This window comes from Lasioglossum baleicum, chromosome 4 (genome assembly GCF_051020765.1).
Source record: "Lasioglossum baleicum chromosome 4, iyLasBale1, whole genome shotgun sequence".
NCBI lineage: Eukaryota > Metazoa > Arthropoda > Insecta > Hymenoptera > Halictidae > Lasioglossum > Lasioglossum baleicum.
The window spans coordinates 4,172,252-4,186,655 of record NC_134932.1 but is presented as its reverse complement, the minus strand read 5'-3'; the positions used below and the strand labels follow the sequence as shown (position 1 = coordinate 4,186,655).

The following is a 14,404-nucleotide window of genomic DNA, read 5'->3' as shown; positions in this document are numbered from 1 at the left end:
TTCGGCTAAAAGCGTGACGTAGGATGTCACAGAAACGTGTAACGGAAGTTGTACCTTGGGGTAGTGGGGTGGCGGCAGTTCTTAGGTGCTCGTTCGGCGAGGAGCGTGACGGCGAGTGTCATTGAGCGGTGTGATGGATGAATATTGATAAATCGCGTTTATTATTTTTGCGTTCCGTAATTCGACGATGTCCGAACGTATCAACCCTGATTTTTTTAAATAATAAATAAACTGTGATTTTAATTGCAAATAATCACTAAACATTTTATTTAAATACAATTTTATTTCTTATTTGCAAATAAAAGATTATTTAGATTGAGATTACTTAGATTGAGGTGGAAATCAAATAAATAGCTTTTGGTCTTCTCTTATTTCTTGTATTTTGTATACACAATGAACACGTACGCTTTTTTTGTCTGGTATAGCAACCTTTTCAGGTATACGCCAGTGGTCGGACCCGTCCGGAGGGCCCCGAGCTGTCTATAAAAAAATACAATTTAAATTATTATTTGTCAATAGAAATAACTTTATTATTTTAAAGAATAATTCATTTAGACTTGGTCAAATAATACAAAATTATTTGCGTTCCGTAATTTGACGATGCCCGTATCTACAATGATTTTCAATCTTCTCATCTCTCGCGTCCTCGCGAAGACTGTCCATTTTTGTTTCTGTTCCCGTATCTTGCAGCTGGTTCAAAACCCTCCGTCGCACATCTCGTTGACCAACAAGGGCGCGTTACAAGCAATACGGTACGCGAGGCGGAGATAAATCTAATCTCTAATAAAATTCAAGCTGTAACCGTGTCGAAAGTTCGCCGATAAAAAGATCCCTGTCGGGGTCGTGACTATAAAACGCAGGAACTTGGATAAAAAACCAGATGACGGATGAAGGTTGTGCTGTTCGTTTCTCGATTTCATTTTTTATCCGTTTCGTTCGTCGCATATTTCTGACCTGCTATGTAAAATTGTTTGCACGTTTTAAGTGCGATTCGTAGTACTTACGTTGCTGCAATTAGCAATAACTATTTCATCAAGCAATTTGTTCGGATGCCATCGTCGATTTTGCGATCGACTCCGTAGTCGACTTTCAATTATGAAAGATAACGGACAGTCTTCCAGTCCCGGTGCCCGAAACCGAGTACATAGTTTCGATTCTTTCTGTATTCTCAGAATTTCGATGCTGGACGTTCGACGCCCGACGAAGTATTCGGAACTTCCTATTTGCTGGGTGACAATGATGTCGTTTCGAGTTCACCGAACTTGACGACTATCGCTGAAACTTTCTCTCCGCGATAACGAAATATCGGCTGACTCCGTTTGTTCTCGCGTATTGTTCGACAGCGTCAAAAATCGGACAACGAGCAGTAACGAGATTTCTTATAAAATTCGCGCGAGGAATAAGCGAGGCAGGCCAGACGGATAACTAAAAATACTTTTCCGCGCGTGGATGTTTCTCGTCTTTCTTGAAAATCGGTGTCCTGTCCGAGGGATTGATCGTACACGCGGTGATTCGTTGTCATTGTGTCGTGGTCGTGGTTGAAGACGTATCGGTTACCTTCGGTAACCAAACGCGCGGGAGGAAACATTATGCGTCGCTGGATTTAGGTGATACATCAAGGACGTGTAAGCAGAACGAGTACTCTGCTTCAATACTCTTAATTGTAAAATTGGTGTACGTACGGCGCATCGCCGTTAACAGGCTGCATCCGGTTCTGCGCTCCCGTTTGAGACGCTACTGGACGATAATAACGAAAAACATCTGCAGTGGTCGAACGATTTTTATGCGATCGGTGATTCCAGCATTTACATACACGGAAGCCTCGACCGTTCAAGTTCAAAGTGTCTCTTGCTCTCGGCACGACGCAAAAAATTCTTGAATACATTCGCTCCGAGGCGTCGTATGTACGTTAAATTGCTACAACTTCAAAGGAAATATATAAAGACTTTTCATCGAAACCAATCTCGAGAAGAACGCGAACGATCGTGCCGTTGGAAATAACAAATTTTCAACCCCGACGCGCACGGAACACCTGTGCAACTGTACAAAGTATGTATAATATATTCGAAACGACCTCAACAGATGTATCTTCTTAATGATATGCGACGGATGAAACATAAACTCGTTTGATTCGTTGATCGATGAAATCGAGATGGGGATAAATAGATTCTCGGAGAAACGGGGACGATCGCGAGGAAATCGAGCCGCGGCGGTGTCGTGTTTGTCACATTATCTCGCTGGAAAGACGCGCTACAATTACATTTAAATGCGCACTACGAAATTCTGTTTCTTACTTCCGACCGGTATACCATCGCCGGATAACGAATTTCGGATAGATCGGGGGTTGTTAAACTTATGTAGTCCGAGGCCCCCATCTTGAACAAGATTTTTCGCGGACCTCGTCCCAGCCCTAGGCTTTCTTCTTCTTCTTCGTGTAGGATTTTTATTAAATGGGTCATTTGAATTCGGGGGATGTAAAGTTAATGTCAAAATTGTTTCGCTGACTTCATCCCACCCCTAGGCTTTCTTCTTTGTGTAGGATTTTTATTAAACGAGTCATTTGAATTCGGGGGATGTAAAGTTAATGTCAAAATTGTTTCGCGGACCACAGTTTAACACTTTACCTACCGGAAGCCTATTAATAGGCTTTGAAATAGTTGTGCTGTACCAAAAGAAAGCATAGAAATTTTCGTGTACATTGCAATCTTAAATGAAACTGTTAGATGACGTTATTGAGGATGACTTGTTAGTTCACGACGAAAATTGCTGTTGCTATTGAAGGTTCCATTAAAAAGTGTTTAGCCATGTACCATAGATTTTTCAAAATTATGCAATAATCACCGGTCTGGGATAGATTGTTCTCGTTTCCCTTTCTTGTCCGGTACGCGATCGCTGTTTCGCTGTTTCGTGCTGCTCGGCTCGCGTTGTTTGATCACGGGGGCGTATGCAGCGACAGCAAATTGGGGCGGATAACATATCTAAATACTAAATACGTAGGTTTCGCCGGTGTAGGAAACGGTACGGAACGGAACGGAACAGAACAAAACAGAACAAAGCCCCCAAAAGAGAAAGGGTGAAGAATAAGGCATCGGCGAAGCAAGTCCGATCGTGGACAGACGGTTCCCCGCGTGGTTAGTGGATTCCTTTCTTCGTATGTACTCGCCGGGAGAAATGCAGGACTGGTGAGAGGCATGGGCTGGTGCGTGTCGGCCAATGAGGTTCGTTCGAGGGTCCCAGCAAGCGAGCTGGAGCGAGTAACGAGTAACGAGTAACGAGGAACAAAGAGGAGAGGGAGATACGGACTGGTTTCGAAAATCGGCTTTCGTCCCGCTCGCACGGGTAACGTCTTGTCAGTAGCTTACAAACGCGAGCGTGATACGGAACAATTCGGTGGTTGGTCGTTTCTCTAATCTCTTCCTCATTTCGTTGCTCTACTCTGTACATCTCTCGATTTCAATTCTTACTGTGTACTGTTCGTACGCGAGACTGCTCGCAAATTGCTTTCAAATACAAAACAGAGAGAGAGAGGGAGACCGTTCGAGTCAACGCCGAATTAACTCGTCGTTTCATCATTTCGTTGATTCGCCGAAATTATCAATCACCGGGTTCGACATGAGTCAGACTACTACAGGGTGGCTAGAGGTAAAGTCTTTTCAACCAAAACCAATTTCTAATTACTTTACCGCGTTGACGTGCAACGCTCATGTAAATATTCATTATTATGCTCGATCGAAAGTCACTTTCCAAGGATAGTCTTTATATCGGCGAACGACTGCCGCCGTGATTTCTCCCGGTATGGGTTATACCGGTCAGAGATCCATGATTTCGATTTGTATTTCGGAATGCATGAACGGGAGACCTCCATTCCGGAACGGTGAAGCGCTTCTCGGTATTCGCTATTGTACTTATTCCGTTCGCGGTTGTGAATAGTGCGCAAATATTATTAGCATACGAACGCTAACGTACAATGTGAACATTCTAGTCGTATTGTAGACCTCCGAAACACGCGAAGCCTAGTATCGATGGTCTAATTGCTGTTGAAAAAGCTTCCTCGGTTGTTCGTTATTTGCATCGATTTACATAGGTACTCTGCTTTTTCGATTCCGTGGGTAGGTGTATTCGAGCAATACAAGAGATACTATCTATGTCGATATCGCGAATAAACGTCTTTCCCTTCCTATGTACGTCACTCTTCCGTCGAAAGTGAAAGGAAATTAATTAGAGCCGATGACATTAATCCGAAACAATGTTAATTGCGTCCGGATCGCACGCCAGACGATCGATGCCGCATTAAATGTGTGCCATACCGATCGTTGGTGACATTGTCGCGAGTTATCCGTAAACCGCGCAATCGTATCATACACAGAGTTATCTTTGGTCTCCTATATCTATTCGCGCAGAGGACACATTAACGCGATCAACGAACAAAAGTAGTAATTTGCGTACAATGTATACGTTAGTCGATACGTATAGGCATTGACTATCGCGTCACTTGTACATATATGCACATACATTGGTTGTGCAGCGTTCAATTGTTTGCCTAGATTTCAAAATTCATTATTCCACGTATCTACGTAGGTATCTGTTGTTATTATCTTATTTTTTAACTCTACGCGGTAGAACAATCGGCACGGGGAATGGCCTTTTTAATGATCTGCTCGAAAGTAAAAGCGAGAAGCGATTATAGCGGGGAAACTTTCCCCCCCGATTCCATATTCTTCCTGTCGAATATTTTCACGCAGGAAACAGGCCAACGCGACGTTCGAATTCGGCGCGATAAAGTCGTTTTCAGTCCGACGCGCTTATCCTACTCCGTTTCGCCTCGCGTTGATTCATGTTCGCTCTATGGTGATATTCTACTCGGAAGAGTTGCTCAGAATCAAACAAAGAACCGCCCATCATTCTTGTTGGTTTTAACAAAGATACTGCAATCTTTCTGTGAACCGTACTTGCAACTTGCAACACACAACTTACCAGTACGTATAACCGAAGAAGAATCACAGTCGATATTCCATGTATCGCGCGCAGAGTGACGCAAACTAATAAATAATTCAAACAGCCGCTACTTTCAATATCATGCATATTAAATATATCATGCATATAGATATTTATATATACATTTACGTTGTACATATATAAATCGCAAATAAGCACGACACACTGCACGGTACACGTGGAAATTGGACTGTTTCGATTTAGATTCGGCTCAACAGTTGATGTGCTGTGCGGGAACGCGATTCTGTTCGCAGAACGAATCGGCTGAGATATCTGAAGAAACATTTCATCGTCCGAAGCTATTTTTATTTGGAAAAATACCAAGCTCGAAAAGAAGCTTGTTCCGTTATTTTCTGCCGGAAAACCCTGTTGTAATTGTAGTGGTAGTTGTAGCTGTAGCTGTAGCTGTAGCTGTAGCTGTAGCTGTAGGTAAATACTACCGTACTATGTATCGTGACCGTTGATTGCACACGAATTACAGTTTAGTCGAACGGTAAACGACTAGCTCGCTTAATTGTTCGACGAAACAAACGATCGTATAATTTCCCATAGCAGAATACATTCTAGACATAACAACCACGCAGCGCTCGTTCTGGCTAAACTCGTGGAACGGTTATAAAGTCACGTGTTTCAAAGCAGTTTGAAATCAGAGTCGACGTGTAAATCGTTCTTTTCCTTTTTAACAGAAACGAAGTCCGCGTCGTTGGTTCTATGGAAAGAGGATAATTTTCCAAAAAATTGCTTTTAGTTATCCGCCGCGACCATTAATAATCTTGGAAAGAAAAATTGGATCGTTCATTTGTTCGCGAGTTTTCGCAAGCAGCGTTATCGAGACTAAATAAAATAATTTTATAGCTGCGTGATACGATGTCCGGCAGAGACGCAAGCTGATAGGAACACGAGGCGAAAAGTGAAAAAATTATACCGATTTCTTTCGTCTCTGTCGGACAACGTGGCGCGAGTTTCGCAAGGCCGTCTGCCTTTCCAGAAAAAAAGATACTTTCCTGCGGTGGAGTTGGAATTTTTTTCGGCTGCCGAAAACGTGACAAAGTCCATACAATTATACATACAGCGATACAGAAACAGTTATACATACAGTGACTCCCACTAATATTCGGACACTCTTAAAAGCACCATAACCTTTTAAATATTGGAATATACGACTTGAAATTTTTGGAGAAGTTAGAACAATTGGTTTGCTACACAACGTGACAAAAATTTTTGAAAAAAACTGCAAGTTGTCGGAATTGCAGAGAAAATACTAAAAGTTTTATTTTTCCACTCTTTTATGTGCGCTTATATGGAAAATTTAGAAAACACGTTTTGTAAATTAAACATATTCTGAAAATTTCATCAAAATCAAACGTTTAAAGATGGTAAAAATTGCAGTCTCACGGTTTTCGGCCTCCAACTGCAGTAATTCGAAGGATTCTTACATCTTTCAATGCCTGTCGTTTTTTCCTGCATCAACCGATTTCTATGAAGCTTTCACAGTGCATACAATTGACACAGATTTACAAAACGTATTTTTAATTTTTAATAATTCCAATATAGACCCGAATATAAAAGTTGTACAATGCAACTTTTACTATTTCGTCTACAATTCCGATCAATTGCAATTTTTCAAAAATTTCTTTTCACATCCTGTAGTAAACTAATTGCTCTAGCTTTCCAAAAAAGTTCAAATCGCATAGTCCAATATTAAAAAAGTTATGGCGTTTTTAAGAGTGTCCGAATATTAGTGGGAGTCGCTGTATATTCGTAACATACACATGTTAGGAATGTTACATATACATATACTCCTAAAATATATGTTTCTACATACATGTACGCGTGTAAGTACCGACAATGTCAATGGCAGCGTATGCCGATACGCAATGTCGATGCCTCGAGACATAAACTCGATTAAACCGTCGCGTCGTGATGGAATTATCCGAGTGTACCTGAACGACAAAAAAAGAAACGAAAGAGAAGGTCTGGTACCTAATCGATTCCGCTTATCGTACGTTGAAGCGTTGAATAAAATGTTGGCGTTCGCGCGTGTCGTTGCTATAATTAGGACGCTTCGACTTGCCACGAGGCTTGTTGAGAGAGGCTCGGCGAACGCGAGCCAATCGCCGTAGTCCGCGATCGACACACCTCTGTCTCGGCCAATCGGAGCGGGAGTAGGGCCACCGATGCGGCCAGCAAGAAATTTCCCCCGTTTCGTTTTGCGAGACGTAACAAAGCTCGTTCCAGAAATGCCGTTCCAACGTGTTACCCTCGTCTCGCGGAATGGAATCCTCTTCCTGCCAAATATTATATGTATGTTGTAGTTAAGTTATCGCGAAACTTCGATTTCGAAATCTATGAAACGATGCCTCGGTGCCTTATCCTCCACACGTTTGTGTAAACACCATACACGATACTTACGCGGTACCCATGTACACGATACACGATCCTACGAAAAGTATAGTATAGTTTGTACCAGTGGCGCACCCAGGATGTAATCTTGGGGGGGCCGAGTTGAATCCAGCCCTAGATTTTGCGTGATGACCTTTTTTTTAAGCCAAAATATCTATCAACGGTACCCAGGGCTATTCCGCGATTTTAATTTTGGAAGCTGAACATCTTTTTCTTCGTGGGGGACTTGGCCCCCTGGCCCCCCCCCCTGGGTGCGCCACTGGTTTGTACAGCAAAGCCATGAGCCATGAGCTACGAGCTACGAGCCACGAGCCACAGTCACGAGCACAACGGTTCTCGGTGTCGCCGATGAATACGCTTACGAAGCAATTTCTTTCGTATTTGCTAGACGACGGTCTATTTCTGACTTTTCTTCGCTTTGGATCACGATCCGCTCGGAATACAAATAAGGGGCTCGACTTCTTGCCTTTCCGTTGGGATCGAATATTGGCGAACCGACAAACGGGTCGACCCAATTCCTTTTTTGCCGAGGAAATGGAACTTTTCTTGAGAGCATTAATGTATTTGTTTCCATAGACGTTGCAAGCATGTCCATCGGGCAATGACTCGATGCGTTGGAACTTCTGAACGTATCTTGGCCATGTTCCGAATCTGGATAAAATCGGTCGAAGACTGTCGCGAAAGTATTGTAACACGGCGAGCTCGTCGTGAGTTGCAAGTTGTGGCGATGCTCCCGCGCGGAAACGAGAGACAGGCGCCTCTAATACGTTTCCGAACATGCATATTCATGAAAAGCAGAGATCGCGCGTGTTTGATACGTTTCTAAAAGATGCTCGATAGATGTTCTCCACCTGTTCGATCATTCATTCGGATGTCGCGCAGTGAACTTTTATTGTTTGAACTTTGAGAGTAAAGTAAACGGCGAAAATGATCGATCGTCTATCGTTTTCTATCTCGTCGATCATTCGATGACTTTTTTCTTATCTCGAAACGACTGGTATTTTAGCCAACAATACCGCGTATGATCTATCGGCACCTTCCATGAGGATTTGACGCAACGTGGTCGAAGAAAACTCATTCTCGAGAAAGTATAATTTTATTCGCATGGTTCGTGCACGGTCATTCGATATAATCTTGCGATAATGGTATGTTAACACCGCCACCGGCGTGCTCTTTCTTCTAATCACAGATGCATCGCGGTTATTCTCCCACAAACGTATTTTTTCTTTTATTTTTATCGGTTATTTTACGTCGCAATTAATCCTGTTAGGATTTTTTCGAACGGGACCTACAGTTTTTATAAGGTAGGTTCCGAACCACCTTGGGCACCACAGTTTAAATGGCACATGGAATATTTCCAGACAAACGTATTTTCATACGTTGACGTAAAATAAGTATGCACGGTTAACGAGAGGGAGAGAGAGAAAGCGTACAAACTGCGCTCTGTTCGCATCATTGTGTGCGTAATCGAGATTTTGAGCTCGACGATTATGATAATTCAAAGCAATTTACGTTTTTGTACGTTCGGGTCGCGTTCAGGTGAATCGAGAAGTCGGAGAACTAACTCGAAATGGCTTGAGAAACACTGGTTCGCGAAGCCATCCTTGCAGTTGGACTGTACACTATACGCCGTATCGTGTGACGATGGTGTCTGTGTGTACAGTGTGTGTGCGTACGTGCATGCCGTGTGTGTAGAGGTGGTATAAAAATGCGTGGCGGGGGTACCGACCCGCAGAACAGTCTTTGACACGTGTTTGAACGCATCGAACGCACGTCGGCGTTTTATAGAAAAAAAAGTTTCAATTTGAGCAATTCGATCGTTGCCTTGCATCGTTCGATCGCCGTCGCCGGATACGATTCTGTTCCAAACGTCGAGACGATCCCTGTATTTCGATGACTCTAAAGACGATCAATTTGGAAATACCTGTCTTCAAAAGAGTGGTAAGAAGTCGACGAATTTCCTTCTTGTACGCGCGCGTCAACGACGAGCAGCGCCCGCTCTAGTGGTTACGTCGCACTATGGGCCAAACCGACGAAATCTGCGTCAAAATCAAAGAACTTTCGATAGAAATGAGATAGAGCGATGAAATTTTTTTCAAATGAAAGCTGAAATTTTGCAGAATATGGGATAATTATGCAGATTGTGGTACGAACGTTTTTGTAACCTTGAAAGAATTCGTTGAACTTGCACAATTTCAAGAAAACTGTGGTTTCTCCACTACCACGCGCGGAAGAAAATCTTTTTTAACATGCGACACATCATTTCCCGTAGATTTTTTCACGCTGATTTTAAGTAAACGTTCAAATACTTCATTATGATTATTTTTAATGTGCTTTATATATGAGAGTACAATATTCCTTCAAACTAGTGGGTTACCAATTCATTTCAACGAAAAAATGATTTCATAAGTTGTGTTCACAAAAATCGATTTCTTGCAAAATCCTGAGGTCGTAGACAAATTTTGAAACCAGATTCGAAATCAGCGTGAAAAAATCTACGGGAAATGATGTGTCGCACGTTAAAAAAATGTTACTCCGCGCGTGGTATTGGAAAAACCACAATTTTCTTGAAATTGTGCAAGTTTAACGAATTCTTTCAAGGTTAAAAACGCTCGTACCACAATCTCCATAATTATCCCATATTCTGCAAAGTTTCAGCTTTCATTAAAAAAAATTTCATCGCTCTATCTCATTTCTATCGAAAGTTCTTTGATTTCGACGCAGATTTCGTCGGTTTGGCCCATGGTGCGTCGCCCCGGACAAAAAAACAAATTGCTGTCCCTTAAGAATATATATATATATATTTTTAAATAAAGGTACATATCTTTTATCTTCAATAAAAATCAAATCATTTTGTTTCAATTTTAATAAAAGCAAATTTACTATTAATTGGGTATTTAACACATTGATATTTTACTCACACTGCCAGCCAAAATGGCGTCCCTAAATTTTCGCGCCCCGGACAAATGTCCGGATTGCTCCCCTCTAGAGCGGGCCCTGCGACGAGCGACCGCGGTGTTCGAAAACGAGTCCGGAACGCGTAGATTCCGCATTTCGAAACGCCACAGAGAACCGAAGAAATTCAACTCCGCGAATTCGCCAACTATTTCGTAACTTTGTGCAGATTACGACATGAATATTCAAAATGGAAAAAATACGGAAGGATTCGCGGTAAAAAACCGATTGTCGCGAGAGATTTTCCTCTATTTCGACCGGAATAAAACGAATAAATTCGCTCCAGCTGTTTCTAAAATGATATATTATTGTTCGAAGGAACTCGAAAAAATTGCCAATCCTCAAACCATGTCGCAGAAAATGAGAATTCGCGAATCGATCCTATCCTGATATTTCTAACGGCATAGATTATGTCGTCGTACTTGCCTGTCGAGGAAAAATGAGTCGTTATTTTGGAGGTGTTTCACGGTGAAGTGGGCAGGGTCGTTGTTACGCTTATCTGTGTTTTATGTAAATTCCATCGCACGATTGCCTTCCGTCTTATAAGATTAGATATATCTAATCGTTCAATCGGCGACGGAAGATAGCCGTAATATGTGTCGTTTGAATACATGATTGAAAAAAAAGGTGTGTCTCCTCATTCCCAGATTTCCGTGAGGCAACCACGAGCGAGATAGGTACTAATAACGAATTATGCATCTTGGTTGCAGGGTCTAAACGGACGGTTAGCGTTTGCTATTGCGGCTGCTGCGCTCGGATCATCTTTCCAGCATGGGTACAACACCGGTGTCGTTAACGCACCTCAGCAGGTATTTCGCAAAACGCATTGTCAATTGTCAGCGTTTCCCTGAAACTATACCGAACCACTTATTCCCTCGCCGATTCCGTTCGCGCGCGTTCATTCGCTGCTCAACCGAATCCAATCGAAACGCGTCGCCTCGCACTGAACAGCGAAACGTGAGAATGTTCATCGATTTATGATAATCCGTCGCTCCTGCTTACGAAAACGAAACGCCTTGATAATTCTGCTTGCGTCATTAACCGACCGTATACCTTTGCATAATCGCATCCGAGCGCGCGCTCGAAATTTGTTCGCGTTTCGATAGTAGCGCGTACATAGTACAATGTACGATTTACCTACGATGTACGGTCGCGGATGACATTCTCGATTACAAGTCGCTTATGTAACATCCCTTACTAGCGGGGTGTCGGTCTTTTTACGTGTTCGCATGCTACTTTAAATTGTTCATTATGTAGACCGTCACATTTCGAAATGTCAGTGATCAACGCGACAACTATTCGGTCCGCATTAGAAAAAACGCACGTGCGAATTCACTGGAAAGGAAATACCACGCTTCGAACCTAACAATTCATATTCTCCCCGCGATTGTTTCGCTGTTTAGCTATCGCGTGCACGGAATATCAATTCTCCCAGTGATTATTGGTCGATTTATTGTTGCATAATCGCAACGTCAACAACAACAACAACAACAACAACAATAATAATAAAGTTGGTGACGTTACACTTGCCGACATTGCACGCGGGATTACAGATTGCTTACGCGACGATAAAGATCATGCCGTTACTAGTTACTACTGAAGAAAATAGAACAGAGAAAGAACGTACTTAAAAGTATGCACAAAAAGTACGCACAAAAAGTATGAAATAATTTCCATTTAATTTGTGTGAATATACAAAATTGAGAATTTTCGACACTGGAAATCACGAAAATCCTTAAATTCTTCCACATGCTTTCACATATCAGTATATCTTCTCTTCCAACTAGTGTTCCTGATTTCTCAACATTTTTCGTTTCTCGAGAAATGAAAAGTAAGACTATATTTCTCGAGAATTCTCTAAAATTTTTAATAAAATAAAAAAATATTGGAAAACTTAAGATATTTGGAATATCGTTGGTAATATTTATCGAAAGCGCAAAAAAGAGATTAGATCTGGCTTTTTAAGGGTTTGAAAATCTGCTCGAGATCTCAAAGCACGTTCAGGTGCGTAAAAATTGATTTGCATAAGGAGAGAGGGACAATCTATAAAGAAAATCTATAATTTCGAAGCAAACGGATCTGTGCACAGCGTATTTGTTCCAACTTCATCTCTCGTATAATGTAGAATGTAGAGCGATAATTCGATGAAATTCGCTCGGTGTTTGCGAAGTTTTCGGCGGTCGCGAGACGAACACGCGTCGAGTTAACATTCGTGACGGTCTCTGGTGTGTGTTACAGCTTATCGAGGACTGGATCAGCGAGCTGAAAGAGAATCGTACCGGCGTACCGACCAAACAATCGGAGGTAACGATGATATGGTCGATAGCGGTGTCGATATTCTGCGTCGGTGGAATGATCGGTGGATCTCTGGTGGGTTCTATAGCCGATCGTTTCGGTCGAAAGGGTGGTCTCTTACTGAACAACGTGCTGGTCCTCCTCACAGTCATTTTCGAGGGCTCTGCCAAAGCGGCGAAGAGTTACGAGATGATCATCATCGGAAGACTTCTGATCGGTATCAACGCGGGATTGAACGCTGGTCTAGCACCCATGTATTTAGCCGAGATATCGCCTATTCATCTGAGAGGAGCCGTTGGAACGGTTTATCAATTGGTTATCACCATGTCTATTCTCGTAGCGCAGATTCTCGGGCTGGAGCAAGTGATGGGCTCGGCTGAACATTGGCCTCTTCTTTTATGCTTGACGATCGTTCCTGCGATCTTCCAAGTAGCCACGCTTCCGTTGTGCCCGGAGAGTCCGAAATACTTGTTGCTCAGTAGAGGAAAGGACATGGAAGCCCAAAGAGGTATGTTTCGCCAGTCGATCGTCGATTTCGATCAAGGTCGTCAGGTAGATTTTGTCGGTATGATGCGAGTCCTTCGAAATGCCGCCCCTTTAATGTTTTTTTTTTAACCCGACGTTAGTTAGGTGGGGCCTCACAGACCCCAGAGATTTCAGATTGATTGTAACATTGTAACAACGCGTGACAGTCGTTAAAAGTATTATTGAATAATAAAAATTTAATTTCGTGGATCTGCGTTTTTACTCTGATAAATTGCAAGTCTCTAATTAAGCAATACCTAATCTTATAAATATGAAAAAGGTATTTATTTCTATAATACAATATATTATTTCGGGGGGTCTGTGAGACCCCACCTTACCACTTACGATACATTTTCCCACCTTACCAACGCCGGGTTAAAATATCCGAATAACATAGACCAATATAGGAAAGCGTTGCGTAAAGATCTGTAATTATAATTATTGAATGGTTCCAATTGTATTTTGATATCGCTGCTTATGCCGCTTGATGCACGGCACGGCCCGATTTCGACTTTGATTCCTAGCCCTAGCCCATGTCCGAGCCAAACAAATCAGATTGGCCGTTTGTTATTAGAGCGAAACGGTTATTATCTACGGTAACAAGTACAAAGTATGCCCGTTGTTGTGTTACAGCTTTGTCCTGGCTACGCGGCACGATCGAAGTTCACGATGAGATGGAAGAAATGAGAACAGAGTATGAATCGGTGAGGATGGTGCCAAAGGTCACGCTGAGAGAGCTGTTTGTAAACTCTACTCTGAGGATCCCGCTGGTAATTGCGCTGATGGTGATGTTCGCGCAACAATTGTCCGGCATAAACGCCGTCATGTTCTTCTCGACGAAAATCTTTACGATGGCGCAACTAGACAAAACCGCGGCACAGAATGCGACGATGGGTGTCGGCGCGATGAACGTCCTCATGACTTTCATCTCCTTGATACTCGTCGAGAAGGCTGGAAGGAAAACGTTGCTCATGGTCGGCTTTACCGGAATGTTCATCGACACCGCTTTGCTCGCGGTCTGCCTCGCTTTCGCTGTAAGTATCGTTTCTCGGTTCTCGATTCGCGATTCCCAATTTTCATCTTTCGAGAATGTCGACTAGATTGTAGTCAGGGCCGCACAGTGACCGAAAAGTGACCTAACTCGATTCAAAAAAAAATAAGTTTCGATAGAAATGAGGTAGAGCGACGAATTTTTTTTAAATTAAAGCTGAAACTTTGCGGAATATGGGGA

The 14,404-nt window shown here is 42.5% G+C and overlaps 1 protein-coding gene across 13 annotated transcripts in view; it reads left to right on the top strand.

Annotated features, from left to right (window-relative positions):
- Positions 1–14,404, top strand: part of LOC143207690 (solute carrier family 2, facilitated glucose transporter member 1) — a 30,119-nt gene that overhangs the window by 12,381 nt on the left and 3,334 nt on the right. For 11 of the 13 annotated variants that reach the window (XM_076421421.1, XM_076421431.1, XM_076421420.1 and 8 more), the window contains 3 exons: positions 11,064–11,162; positions 12,592–13,156; positions 13,807–14,207. In XM_076421421.1, coding sequence (XP_076277536.1) covers positions 11,064–11,162; positions 12,592–13,156; positions 13,807–14,207 — 1,065 coding nt within the window. Of the gene's footprint in view, positions 1–2,097; positions 3,643–3,678; positions 9,340–11,063; positions 11,163–12,591; positions 13,157–13,806; positions 14,208–14,404 lie in introns of those variants that run through there. The other 2 variants (XM_076421430.1, XM_076421429.1) reach the window with 2 other exon arrangements.